The sequence below is a fragment of the Topomyia yanbarensis genome, chromosome 2 (genome assembly GCF_030247195.1).
Source record: "Topomyia yanbarensis strain Yona2022 chromosome 2, ASM3024719v1, whole genome shotgun sequence".
NCBI classification, from domain to species: domain Eukaryota; kingdom Metazoa; phylum Arthropoda; class Insecta; order Diptera; family Culicidae; genus Topomyia; species Topomyia yanbarensis.
Window position 1 is genome coordinate 226,094,606 of NC_080671.1, and position 14,424 is coordinate 226,109,029.

Below are 14,424 nucleotides of genomic sequence, written 5' to 3' on the forward strand. Positions count from 1 at the left end.
GGCAGAGGAGTGAAAGGGTGAGCATCCAAGTCAGTCTCACACTGCATGTTAAGGGTGAGCATAAAAGTCAGCCTCACAGGTTGGTAGAGGCTAGCACAAAAGTCAGCCTAGCAAGGAGTGAAAAAGGTGAGCACACAAGTCAGCCTCGCATGGTATGTCAGAAGTGGGGCCTAAGAAAAATGTCCCACATGGGATGCCAGGGGGAGTGACAAAGGTACAATAGAGTGGCACGATTGAGAGTGAATCAGGTGATAGGGTGAGCACCCAAGTCAGCCTCACATGGTATGGGTAGGGCGAGCACAAAAGTAAGCCTAGCAAGGAATGAGTAAGGTGAGCACACAAGTCAGCCTCGCATGGAACGTAAAAGGTGAGCACAAAAGTCAGCCTCATGTGGGAGTATTTGAGAGTGAATCAAAGTGCGATTGAGAGAGCACCCAAGTAAGCCTCATACAGGATGTATGAACGCGTGAGTGAGAGTGAATGAGTACATTTAGTACAGCCATCCCCCCAGAAGTAATACCGAGAGGTAGTTCCTGGGAGGAATGATGGCGGAGCCCAATGGAGTTTAGTCGGTATTAATGGCTGGTCACCATTCGAGTCCGACACGTCCCCAGTGCACCCCGTGCGGTAGATTGGACCCTACCAATAGCACGTGTACTGGGCTAGGACATAAAGGTCTTCTCCACTGTAAAAAAAAAAGCGCTAATGGAGGCGTTTGCGAAACTCGATACTGTGCTAGCTAATAATGGCTCCGCTAGTACATTCCGTAGAAACGGAGTGGAGGCGTGGATTGATGTGACCTTTGCCAGCCCGAGTCTGGCTCCAGGCATGGAATGGAGGGTAGACGAAGGCTACACCCATAGCGATCATTTAGCAATCCGCTTTAAGATCAACTATGGTGTGCAGCATCCGAGGGCGGGAGATCCCTGTCAGGTACGCGGGTGGAAGTCCAATCACTTCGACAGCGAAGCTTTCACCGCGGCCCTAGGACTGGAGGCCAACACCGACAGTCTAAGCGGGGATGCGCTGGTAGCAGTTCTATCACGCGCGTGCGACGCCACTATGCCCAGAAAAACACTGCTAAGAAACGGTAGATGCCCGGTATACTGGTGGAGTGCCGAGATTGCAGCTCTATGGTCAGCCTGCCTCAGAGCTAGACGTAGGATGCAAAGAGCTCGCACCGAAGATGCAAGAGAGAACCGCCGTGAAGTGTTTCGAGCTGCGAAATTAGCCCTTAACAAGGCTATTAAAAGCAGCAAGAGAGCGTGTTGGGGTGACGCCTACCGGATTGTGATGGCCAAGACCAAAGGGGGCTCCTCACCCCCAGAACGGTCTCCGGACCGGTTGGCAACGATTATCGAAGTACTCTTCCCGTCTCGAGCCACACCGTTACACCGGCTTAGCCTACCGGTGGGTCTGTACCGGATCCTGGAAAGTTACTTCCAAAACCGCGTACTGCTATACGAGACCGATGCCGGTCAGAAAAGGGTTCCGATTACCGCCGGAGTCCCGCAGGCCTCGATCCTAGGCCCGGTGCTATGGAACCTCATGTACGACGGGGTTCTGAGACTGAAGTTCCCTCCTGGGGTCAAGATCGTCGGCTTTGCCGACGACGTAACCTTGGAGGTTACGGGGAGTCAATTCCTGAGGTAGAACTAACCGCAGAACACGCGATTAGCACGGTGGAGGAATGGATGAGCGCGAGAGGCCTGGAGCTCGCTCATCATAAGACGGAGGTAGTTATCGTCAACAACCGCAAGTGGATGGATGAGCGCGAGAGGCCTGGAGCTCGCTCATCATAAGACGGAGGTAGTTATCGTCAATAACCGCAAGTCGGCACAACATGCAGTTATCCATGTGGGAGAAGTCGCGATCACTTCACAGCGAAGTCTGAAGTCTCTCGGAGTCATTATAGACGACAAGCTGACCTTCGGCAGTCATGTCGACTATACGTGCAAGAGAGCGTCGACTGCTGTTGCGGCACTATCGAGAATGATGTCCAACAGCTCAAAGGTGTGCGCCAGTAGATGTAGGTTACTGGCAGGCGTTGCCGTATCTATCCTCAGGTACGGCGGCCCGTCATGGTCAAGAGCACTGAGGGTAACCAGTTACCTACAGAAACTGGAGAGCACCTACCGCGTGATGTGCCTCAGAGTGATATCTGCCTACCGCACGGTATCACACGATGCATCCTGCGTGATAGCGAGCATGATGCCAGTCGGGCTGATCATTCGGGAAGATGAGGAGTGCTTTGAGCTACGTGGAAATAGGGGAGCCCGCGAGCGCACCAGGGTGACCTCGGTCGCCAGATGGCAGCGTGAGTGGGACAACTCCTCGAAAGGTAGGTGGACCCACCGGCTGATACCTAGCATATCGAGCTGGGTGGGAAGACCCCATGGGGAAGTTCACTTCCACCTGACACAATTGCTGTCAGGCCATGGCTGTTTCCGTCAGTACCTCCACAGGTTCGGGCACGCGGAGGTCCCAGTCTGCCCGGACTGCCCAGGTGTAGATGAAACTGCCGAACACATACTGTTCGTATGTCATCGGTTCGACGTCGAAAGAAGAGCAATGCTTGACGTCTGTGGCTGGGACACAACCCCGAATACCCTTATTTAGCGGATGTGTCAAACGGTGGAGAAGTGGAACGCAGTCTCGGCTGCTACCATCCAGATTGCCAGTAGGCTACAGGTAATCTGGCGAACCGAGCAACAGACGGCGGGCACGGCTAACTAGTGATTGGTTAGCTGGAGCAAAAAAGGCCAAGCGCAAAAAAGGGAGTGAATGGTCTGTTCATGCCGAGGCAGGTTTGGCGCAGCGAATGGCAACCGCGTAAGGGGTAAACCCAGCCACCCCGAAGCAAGACAGAAGAGTGAGTGTATAGGCGTATAAGTGGACTGCCTCATGCCAAGACGGGAGGGTCGTAGCGTAGTATGTTGGAACTAAGCTATCGATGCCTCATGGCGTGGCAGAGGAGTGAAAGGGTGAGCATCCAAGTCAGTCTCACACTGCATGTTAAGGGTGAGCATAAAAGTCAGCCTCACAGGTTGGTAGAGGCTAGCACAAAAGTCAGCCTAGCAAGGAATGAAAAAGGTGAGCACACAAGTCAGCCTCGCATGGTATGTCAGAAGTGGGGCCTAAGAAAAATGTCCCACATGGGATGCCAGGGGGAGTGACAAAGGTACAATAGAGTGGCACGATTGAGAGTGAATCAGGTGATAGGGTGAGCACCCAAGTCAGCCTCACATGGTATGGGTAGGGCGAGCACAAAAGTAAGCCTAGCAAGGAATGAGTAAGGTGAGCACACAAGTCAGCCTCGCATGGAACGTAAAAGGTGAGCACAAAAGTCAGCCTCATGTGGGAGTATTTGAGAGTGAATCAAAGTGCGATTGAGAGAGCACCCAAGTAAGCCTCATACAGGATGTATGAACGCGTGAGTGAGAGTGAATGAGTACATTTAGTACAGCCATCCCCCCAGAAGTAATACCGAGAGGTAGTTCCTGGGAGGAATGATGGCGGAGCCCAATGGAGTTTAGTCGGTATTAATGGCTGGTCACCATTCGAGTCCGACACGTCCCCAGTGCACCCCGTGCGGTAGATTGGACCCTACCAATAGCACGTGTACTGGGCTAGGACATAAAGGTCTTCTCCATTGTAAAAAAAAACATACATACATACATACATACATACATACATACATACATACATACATACATACATACATACATACATACATACATACATACATACATACAACTCCGCTAGCGAATGACGGATCTCAATAGTGGCATGTCTGTAATAATATACGTACATGGAACTATTGAGAACCAGAGCTACAGGTCCAAAGCCCTGGTAAAGGAGGATGGTTGTGATGATCCGGGCCGAGATCACCACGTAAAGCAAGGTAGGGCATAACCCCAATTCCAAGGCGTGAAGCGACCCGTGCCGAGGGGGTGAAAAAGATGCTCGATCGTTAACGGAGCCTGTGGGGTACCTGGGCAACCCCCACAGTAAGCGTCCCTTACCACGCTAATGCGGAGCTCTGGCGTGGCGGACATTTATTTCTCGCGCGACTCGTGGGACTTTACATGGAGATAACTAAAAATAAAAACAAACAGACCAATGCAGCGGAGGGGCCAATATCTGCGATGCGCAAAGTAGCGAAGCAACTCGATTCAATAATCGACTTCGCTAGCGCAAAGCAGAATATATCCAAGGAGTTGAAGTTGAGCCTCCTGGAGCTCCGGAAAGCTGTTCGTGTCGCAAGACAGGAACAGCAGGCCTATGTTAAGAGGGTGGAATGTCGGGAGAGGCCCGACAGAGAAACCCAGACAGTGGCCTCCAATAGGGAGGAAAGAGAGAAGGTCGATAGAGGTTCACAGACAGTGACCTTTACCTTCTACGGAGCAGCCACGTCGATCGGAGCGGCGACCGAGTTCCCCTCGAAGGGAAAAGGAAAGGGCAATCGCAAGACGGCATCGAACGCGAAGCGCCCTAGGAAGTCGCCAGGCGAGGGTGCCAAAACCGACACCACTCGGCGTGAAACCGTCAAGGTCAAACGCCGTTTGGGCGAGGTAAGTGAGGGCGAGAGCGACCTCGCGGTGGAGAGCGATGGTACCAGCAACCCGGCACGACCGGGGCAGGGGGGCAAACCCCTGGACGTTGGTCACCAAGAAAAAGCCGGCACCGAAACCGGAGGTACCGCGGCCTGCGAAGAAGGCCAAGGACAGAGGCGAAGCCTTGTGGTTAAAAACCGACAAGGACAAATACGCCGATGTCCTTAAATCGATGAAGGCGGCCGAAAGCCTCTCGGCCCTTGGGCAGGATGTGCGTAGCGTAAGACGCACCAACACGGGAGAGATGCTTCTGGTGCTGAAGCGAGGCGCACAATCAAGTGCAGTACACAAGGCCTTGGCCCAAGAGGTCCTTGGTGAGGGCGCCCAAATCAGGTCGCTAGGTGCGGAAACAACTCTCCAGTGCAAGCACTTGGACGAGTTCACGACCGCAGAAGACGTCGTCGCAGCCGTTAAGGAGCACTGCGACGTCACAATCGAGCGGGCCTCTGTGCGATTGAGAGGTGGACCCTCTGGCACCCAAGTAGCCTACCTCAGGCTACTGAATGCGGATGCCAAAAAGGTAACCGAGAAAGGGAAGCTGAAGATCGGCTGGTCGGTATGCCCTATTAGTATACCCCAGCAGCCTTCAGTGGATAGGTGCTATCGGTGCCTTGAATCCGGCCACAAAGCATACGAATGCAAAGGCATAGATAGGAGCAAATTATGTCGTCGCTGCGGCGAGGAGGGACATAAAGAGTGGGGGTGCACTAAGGCACACAAATGCCTTATCTGCACCGCTAAGAAGCAAGCCCATAAACATGCTATGGGCGGACCTTCGTGTCCCTTCGGCGAGTTAAATAAGAAGAAGCCGTGAAAGTCACACAGCTAAATCTTAACCATTGTGCAGCAGCCCAACAGCTGTTGTGGCAGTCGGTCTCGGAGTCGAGGACAGATGTCGCCCTCTTATCAGACCCGTACAGCATCCCTGCCGGCAACGGCAATTGGGTGTCGGACGGGTCTGGAATGGTGGCAATCTGTACAACGGGACGGTTCCCGGTTCAAGAGGTAATACACCCCTCCGCCGAGGGTGTGGCGATTGCCAAGATCAATGGTGTGTTCTATTGCAGCTGCTACGCCCCACCAAGGTGGCCAATAGAACAGTTCTACCAGATGATCGACAGGCTCTCGTCGGACCTAGTGGGCCGGAAACCGGTAGTAATAGCGGGAGACTTTAACGCTTGGGCAGTGGAGTGGGGCAGCCGCTGTACAAATAGCAGGGGTCAAGCGCTAATGGAAGCGCTTGCGAAACTCGATACTGTGCTAGCTAATAATGGCTCCGCTAGTACATTCCGTAGAAACGGAGTGGAGGCGTGGATTGATGTGACCTTTGCCAGCCCGAGTCTGGCTCCAGGCATGGAATGGAGGGTAGACGAAGGCTACACCCATAGCGATCATTTAGCAATCCGCTTTGAGATCAGCTATGGTGTGCAGCATCCGAGGGCGGGAGATCCCTGCCAGGTACGTGGGTGGAAGTCCAATCACTTCGACAGCGAAGCTTTCACCGCGGCCCTGGGACTGGAGGCCAACACCGACAGTCTAAGCGGGGATGCGCTGGTAGCTGTTCTATCACGCGCGTGCGACGCCACTATGCCGAGAAAAACACTGCCAAGAAACGGTAGATGCCCGGTATACTGGTGGAGTGCCGAGATTGCAGCTCTACGGTCAGCCTGCCTCAGAGCTTGTTGGGGCAGGATTTCTGGTTGGGACGGGATTACCTTCTTATTTTGCAGATCTCGTTTTCGGGAACAGAAAATCATCGGCGGGACGGGAGCACTCAACTTTCTTCTACCTTTAGCAGCCTTTCTTCTTTCAGGAACAGCGGTCAATGACGGGACGGGAGTAACCCACTTTCTTCGTTTAGCAGCGCTTCCTTTCAGGAACAACCGATCATCAACGGGAGCAGCAAACGGGCAAGTAAAATTACGGTCTTCCAGAGTGGAGCACTGGCACGGGTAAGTGTGCGTTATGGGGGGATAAATATCACTACAAATTTATCTTTAGGGATTTCTGCACTTATTTCGATTCGGTACGTTAACTGCCACTTGACTGAATGTCTCAAAATTAGTTTATTACGTACGGGTTTCAAACTAAACTTGCAAGAATCGGTACAAAACGTTGTGATGTTCGTCTAGCGGGTTTATTAAATTTGAACTTTGAAAATGTACTGTGCTGGGATTCTTCTTCCTACTACTATTTATGCACTTATTGCTCGGAAACAGTCAAAATACAACAATTTTAATTTAACGTGAAGAGAGAACTGTTTCCGAAAAATGTAAATAAAGCAGCATAAATCTTACTGCCTAAGGTTTACATACTGCTAGCGAGAACGGTGGGAATGAAAATAGGCATGGCTGCCATGCTGTCTGAAATTACACCAGGGCAGACACTGTGCTGTCTCTACACTGAACCAAACATAACCGGCCACCTTGAAAAACTAATTTTCAACAAAACTGCTTCGAACTGCTATAATAGATTGTTTACAAAGTAATTTAATTGAATCAGTTTGTTTCTTCTGTGGCTGAATTGGTTGCTGCTCTAAGATTGAATTCATCCATCTCCGTTGTACATGGTAGCGGGCAAATTTTTGATACAGATCGCTTCATCGTACCAGATGAGGTGCGTAAAGTTGCAACGCGGGTGATGCCGTCGGGTCCAGGATGAATTTGTACGATGCGGGCCAGCGGCCAACGCGCCTGCGGGAGCGATTCGTCTTTGATGATTACTACAGAACCGATGTCCAGATTGTACAAATGAGGGTTGGTTGTATACTGCGACTGAAGCTGCTTCAAATACTCGTTCCTCCATCTATGCCAAAATCGCTGCGAGTAGGCTTGGATACGCTGATATTGGCTAAGGCGATTAAGCGGTACGTTTCTGATGTCTGGTTCTGGCAGCGGACGGATCATGTTCTTGACGAGGAAGTGCGCTGGAGTAAGAGCTGACAGATCGTTGGGGTCATCTGATAACGGTGTGAGCGGGCGGGAATTCATACAGCCTTCGATAGTTGTTAGTACGGTGGTAAGTTCCTCATAGGAAAGTGACGAACTGCCCAATTGGCGAACCAGATGCGTTTTGGCCACCTTAACTGCTGCTTCCCACAGCCCACCGAAGTTTGGAGAACGGGGAGGAATTAGATGCCATTGAATACCGTCCTCAGCAAGCTGCCTGTAGATTCTGTCTTGGTCGGGTCCGGACTGAAGCATAGTGTATAACTGATGTAATGCATTCTTGGCTCCGATAAAGTTGGTACCGTTATCAGAGTACATGTGGGACGGTTTGTTCCTTCGCCAGATGAAACGGTTGAGGGCCATGAGAAAGGTGTTCGTGGACAGATCGCCCACCAATTCTAAGTGTACTGCTTTCGTTGCGAGGCAAACGAACACAGCGACGTAACATTTCCGTGCTGCTGCTCTTCGGTGCGTTGGTTTCAAATAAAGAGGACCGCAATAATCAACACCAGTGTGGGTAAAAGCTTCATTTGCGGTAACTCTTCCAATTGGTAGTTGTCCTACGGGTTGTTGGATGGGACGGGGGTTGACTCTGTTGCACCTGAAACATTTACGGATGACACTTCGAACTGCTCTTCGTCCATTGAGCGGCCAGAATTCATCACGAACGACGGCTAGCGTCATGACAATGCCTCCATGAATTATTTTGCGATGGTGAAAGTTTATAAGCAGCTTGGTGAAAGGATGGAAACCAGGGATGACGATTTGATGCTTGACATCATAGGATTCGTCGGAAAGCCGTAGCCGGCCACCAACGCGAATTATTCCTTGTGTGTCCATGAACGGGTTAAGCAGACGAAGTTGGGATTTCGTGGACACACATACCTCCCGATGCAGCGATTTTAGTTCTTCGGGAAACGATTCTGCTTGCACCAATTTTACTAAACCGAATTTTGCTGCTTGTAGTTCTACCACGGAGAGTACTCGATCAGTTATTCTGTTATTCTTACTGCGAGCGTTTTGAACGAATCTTAGACAGTATCCGACGACATTCAGAAGACGTTGGTACGATGAAAATCTCAGGAACAAGGGATCGGGTGATTTCTGCTGGGCGACAAGGACGGTGACAGATTTCATCTCCATTTCTTCTGCAGGGGGTGGGATTTCAGATAACACTTGCTTCGGCCATTCCTGTTTCAGTTTTGATAACCAAATTGGTCCGCCTTTCCATTTTTCGCTTACTATCAATTGATCAGGTGATAGTCCGCGAGAAACCAAATCCGCAGGGTTGTCAGCACCAGCTACATGAAGCCAACTTGAACCGTGAGTATTTGACTGAATCTCCGAAACACGATTTGCGACGAATGTTTTCCAGGTTCGGGGAGGCGACTTGAGCCACTGCAGTACCACAGTTGAATCAGTCCAGAAAAAACATGCGTCGAACTTCATGTCTAAAGCTGTTACAATCTTGGTATACAAACGGGAACTGATCAGTGCAGCACACAACTCCAATCGAGGGATGGTTATTCGCTTTAACGGGGCAACTTTGGACTTTGAAGCCAACAGAATTACTTTGACTCTACCATCTGTTGTCTCCGAACGCACATAAATGCAGGCTCCATAAGCTGCTTCTGATGCATCTGCAAAACAGTGTAATTCGCTATGGCAGATACTGGATACAAATGCATAGCGGTCGATGCGAAGATTACGTAGATTAGGTAGCTGCTCACAAAACTGGAACCATTGTTGTCGAAAGTCAGGGGTTACTTCGTCATCCCAATCCAGGGAAAGCAACCATAAATGCTGCAACAGTATTTTTGCTTGAACAATGACGGGAGCGATTAGACCCAAAGGGTCATACAGCTGAGCTATGATTGAAAGAACACTGCGTTTGGTTACAGGCTCATCCCTCAGGATTACGGAAACGTCGAAACGGAACATGTCGGATGCTGGTTCCCAACTGATACCAAGAGTCTTTATTGTCTCTTCGGGTTCAAACTTTCGGGCTGTTTTTGTCCCAAGAAGCTCTTGCGGGAGGTCAGCCAAAACCTCTAATGAATTGGAGCTCCACTTTCGAAGACAAAAGCCGCCCTTACTTAACAGAACGTTCAGTTCATTACGAAGCTGGATTGCTTGCTCGACGGAGAATTCGCCGCAGATCAAATCGTCGACATACAAACATTTTTTCATTGCTTTGCAAGCATTGGGATACGGTGCGCCTTCATCATCTGCCAGCTGTTGCAATGCCCTTGTCGCCAAAAACGAGGATGGCGCGAGTCCGTAGGTAACGGTCGACAGTTCATAGGTGGTAACGGGTTGCGTGCTGTTGAATCTCCAGAAGATTCGTTGTAGACGTCGGTCTTCGGGATGCATCGAAACTTGGCGGTACATTTTTTCGATGTCTGCCACCAAGGCGATCGGAAATTTACGGAACCGCAGAATGTTGCTGAGCAGCTGATCTTGCACGACGGGTCCAACTAATAAGGCTTCGTTCAGCGAATGTCCGGTGCTTGTTTTCGCCGAACCATCGAAAACGACGCGCACCTTTGTGGTTGAACTTGAAGTTTTTACAACGGGATGGTGGGGAAGGTAGCACGCGTCTGGACCATCAAGACCGTCTTCTGGGACGGCATTCATATGGCCCAATGCAATATACTCTGCCATGAACTCGTGGTATTGCTGCTTGAGGTCGTTGTCTTTCTCCAGCCTTTTCTCCAACCACTTGAATCGTCGTAGAGCGTTCACCTTCGAAGTTCCAAGCAGTTGCTGAAAATTTGGCTCCTTTGGTAGGTGCACAATATAACGTCCTTCGGGATCACGTGAAGTACTTTCACTGAAAAGGTTCTCACACTGCTGTTCTGTCATAGAATAGTTGGACGTGCTGACTTCCTCTATGGCCCAAAAACGTTCTAGCAACTCATCGACAGGAGTAACTGTCGCCACATGACAAGCTACAGGGGGTTGACGGTTGTCTTCGTTGGTTACTAATTGCCCGGTGACTAGCCAACCGAACACAGTATCGACTAGCAGAGTATTATTGGCTAAACGGAATCGGCCTTCAAGCAGGAACGTGTAGAAGTGACCTGCTCCGATGATCATATCTACCTTTCGAGACACGTTAAACTCGGGATCAGCGAACTGCAGATTTTCGGGAATTTCCCACTTAGGGACGACGAATGAAGATGGTGGTGTATCACTGGTAACCTTCCGCAACACAAGAAAATCTAGCACTTCCTTAAAGCGGGAAACTCTGGAGCGAACTTCAGCACGGACTTGATACTTCGAATTGGTAATAGTACCATCTACACCTGCGATGGGAAGGTTGACTACTTTTCGAGGAAGGTGCAGTTGCTGACATAGGCGCTCACTGATGGCATTCGGTTGTGAGCCAGTATCCAACAGTGCTCGTGCAATATGCTCCTGACCATATGCATCGACTATCAATAAAACGACGGTCGACAAAATGACGCCTCCACTTCTCACTTTCACAGCTGCATTTGATGGGACGGGATCACAAGAGCGCGGGGAAATAACAGCTGAGATAATCTGAGATGTGCTGGGAGCGAGATTAGCACCGTTTGTACGATTGTCTGTAGAAGACTGATTTGCTGAGAATGGTCCGGGATGAATCATCGAATGATGACGCTTGTTACAGTGTTTACAATGGTATTTGGACCGACTGGCACGAGCGAAATGATCGCTACGAAAACAGTTACTGCAAAGACCTTTATCAGCTACGATCTTCAAACGTCCTTTAACATCGAATCCATTGAATACAGAACAATCCAAAATTGAATGCTTCTCTTTCTCACAAGCAGGGCACAACGGGAACGGTTTTTGCAAAGCTTCGGTCATGGCATTTGAATTCACACGAGTTTGAAACGGCTTCTTGTTTCCGGAACTGTGGCTTGCAGATTTTTGATGGGCATGTTGCGGGCGGTTAAAGAGAATAGTTTCCAGCACACGGGTCCTTTTCTGGAGGAATTCTATCATCTTGGTGTATGTGGGTTGTTCATCTGACGATACTGATTCTTCCCAAGCATGCAGTGAAGCATCGTCCAATTTGTCTTCCAGTAGCTCCATCAAAATACAACTGAAATGTTCGACGGGTTCACCTAGTTGCTGTAATACCTTTGTATGACGCTGGAAATCATCCACTATCTTATGCAGAGCATCGACGGAATTGTTGGGGATTTTCGGATATTTCAGCAGCGCGCGAATATGTTTCTTCCGAAGAATAGACCTATTGGAGTAGCGTTTGACGAGCGTGTCCCAAGCTACGGAATAATTAGCAGCAGTAATTGTAATCGACTGGATCAAGTTTGCAGCTTCTCCCTTCAGTGCTGCACGAAGATAATGAAATTTCTGCACGCAGGAAATCTCTGTCGATGAATGTATCATGGAGACGAAAGTGTCGTGAAACGTCAGCCAATTGTTGAAATCTCCATCAAACTCTGGCAGCGTGATAGTCGGTAGTTTCACATTAGCCAAACCAGATGGGCCGGGATGGATTTCAGCAGTCGATGTATGAGCAATCGGAACGGGAACGGGTTGCGGCATCTTCGACAGTAAACCAGCTTTGATATGAAAGTACTGCTCTTCTACGGCTGCTCTGCATTCCAAGTTAGCGGTCACAAACTTTTCACTATCGTCGAATTCTTCATATTCCGATTGAATCATCTCGAAGGTCTCGATCAGCTTGTCCAAACGTTCGAGACGAAGGGGGACTTCGTGTTGATGCTGAACAGGATCAAAAATTCCCAAAAATTCGTTCATCCTCTTCAATGCTTCCACGACATTTCTCCGCTTCAACTCCTTTGCCTTCATTTTCCTCTCACTAGGCATTTTTGTTGCTTGCATCTTGGGAACAAATAAAACACGTGCGACTGGAATCAAAAAAGACCCAGGAAGTACCGCAAAAAGGGGTTTAACGTTATTGGAATGGTACTCACCTGGTACCTCTTCCAAAAGAGGCCTTGTATTTTATATGTTTCAGCAGCACAGGAATAGCGATTGAAATTATTGTCCAAGCAACAGCAGCAACGATGTTCAGCCAGGGGTTGATAACGTGGTTTGAGGTTATGTCAACTCAATCTGCCTTTCGATGAATGTGTGACGGGACGGGCGGTACAGAAATCCTGGTCACGGCACCAAAATGTTGGGGCAGGATTTCTGGTTGGGACGGGATTACCTTCTTATTTTGCAGATCTCGTTTTCGGGAACAGAAAATCATCGGCGGGACGGGAGCACTCAACTTTCTTCTACCTTTAGCAGCCTTTCTTCTTTCAGGAACAGCGGTCAATGACGGGACGGGAGTAACCCACTTTCTTCGTTTAGCAGCGCTTCCTTTCAGGAACAACCGATCATCAACGGGAGCAGCAAACGGGCAAGTAAAATTACGGTCTTCCAGAGTGGAGCACTGGCACGGGTAAGTGTGCGTTATGGGGGGATAAATATCACTACAAATTTATCTTTAGGGATTTCTGCACTTATTTCGATTCGGTACGTTAACTGCCACTTGACTGAATGTCTCAAAATTAGTTTATTACGTACGGGTTTCAAACTAAACTTGCAAGAATCGGTACAAAACGTTGTGATGTTCGTCTAGCGGGTTTATTAAATTTGAACTTTGAAAATGTACTGTGCTGGGATTCTTCTTCCTACTACTATTTATGCACTTATTGCTCGGAAACAGTCAAAATACAACAATTTTAATTTAACGTGAAGAGAGAACTGTTTCCGAAAAATGTAAATAAAGCAGCATAAATCTTACTGCCTAAGGTTTACATACTGCTAGCGAGAACGGTGGGAATGAAAATAGGCATGGCTGCCATGCTGTCTGAAATTACACCAGGGCAGACACTGTGCTGTCTCTACACTGAACCAAACAGAGCTAGACGTAGGATGCATAGAGCTCGCACCGAGGATGCAAGAGAGAACCGCCGTGAAGTGTTTCGAGCTGTGAAATTAGCCCTTAACAAGGCTATTAAAAGCAGCAAGAGAGCGTGTTTCGACAACCTGTGTGAGAGTGCCAACGCGAATCCGTGGGGTGACGCCTACCGGATTGTGATGGCCAAGACCAAAGGGGGCTCCTCACCCCCAGAACGGTCTCCGGACCGGTTGGCACCGATTATCGAAGTACTCTTCCCGTCTCGAGCCACAAGCCCCTGGCCACCTGCACTATGAGACAGTGCGGGCACGGTCGAAATGGTGGCTCCAGTGACGAATGAAGAACTACTCGCAGTGGCTAAATCCCTAGCAATGAACAAAGCTCCAGGGCCGGATGGAGTTCCAAACAACGCTCTCAAGGCAGCGATCATAGCGAACCCGAACATGTTCAGGCTAGCTATGCAGAGATGCCTTGACGAGTGCCGTTTCCCCGATAGATGGAAAAGGCAGAAACTGGTGCTGTTGCCGAAGCCCGGGAAGCCGCCAGGCGACCCATCGGCGTACAGACCAATCTGTCTGATAGACACGACTGGCAAACTGCTTGAGAGGATCATCCTCAACAGGTTCACCCAGTACGCGGAAGGTACGGACGGTCTGTCAAGCAACCAGTTTGGCTTTCGAAAGGGTAAGTCTACAGTGGACGCTCTCAACTCAGTGATAAATACTGCCTAGATAGCGATCCAACGAAAAAGGCGAGGTATCCGATACTGTGCGTTAGTGACACTTGACGTGAAGAACGCATTCAACAGCGCAAGCTGGGATGCCATCGCGCTCTCGTTACACCGGCTTAGCCTACCGGTGGGTCTGTACCGGATCCTGGAAAGTTACTTCCAAAACCGCGTACTGCTATACGAGACCGATGCCGGTCAGAAAAGGGTTCCGATTACCGCCGGAGTCCCGCAGGGCTCGAT

At 49.8% G+C, this 14,424-nt stretch overlaps 1 protein-coding gene across 1 annotated transcript; it reads right to left on the reverse strand.

Annotated features, from left to right (window-relative positions):
- Positions 1 to 7,114: 7,114 nt before the first annotated feature.
- Positions 7,115 to 12,409, reverse strand: LOC131680113 (uncharacterized). The gene has a single exon (XM_058960834.1). It carries the CDS (start codon positions 12,407 to 12,409, stop codon positions 7,115 to 7,117), a length of 5,295 nt encoding a protein of 1,764 aa, XP_058816817.1.
- Between the last annotated feature and the right edge of the window lie 2,015 nt (positions 12,410 to 14,424).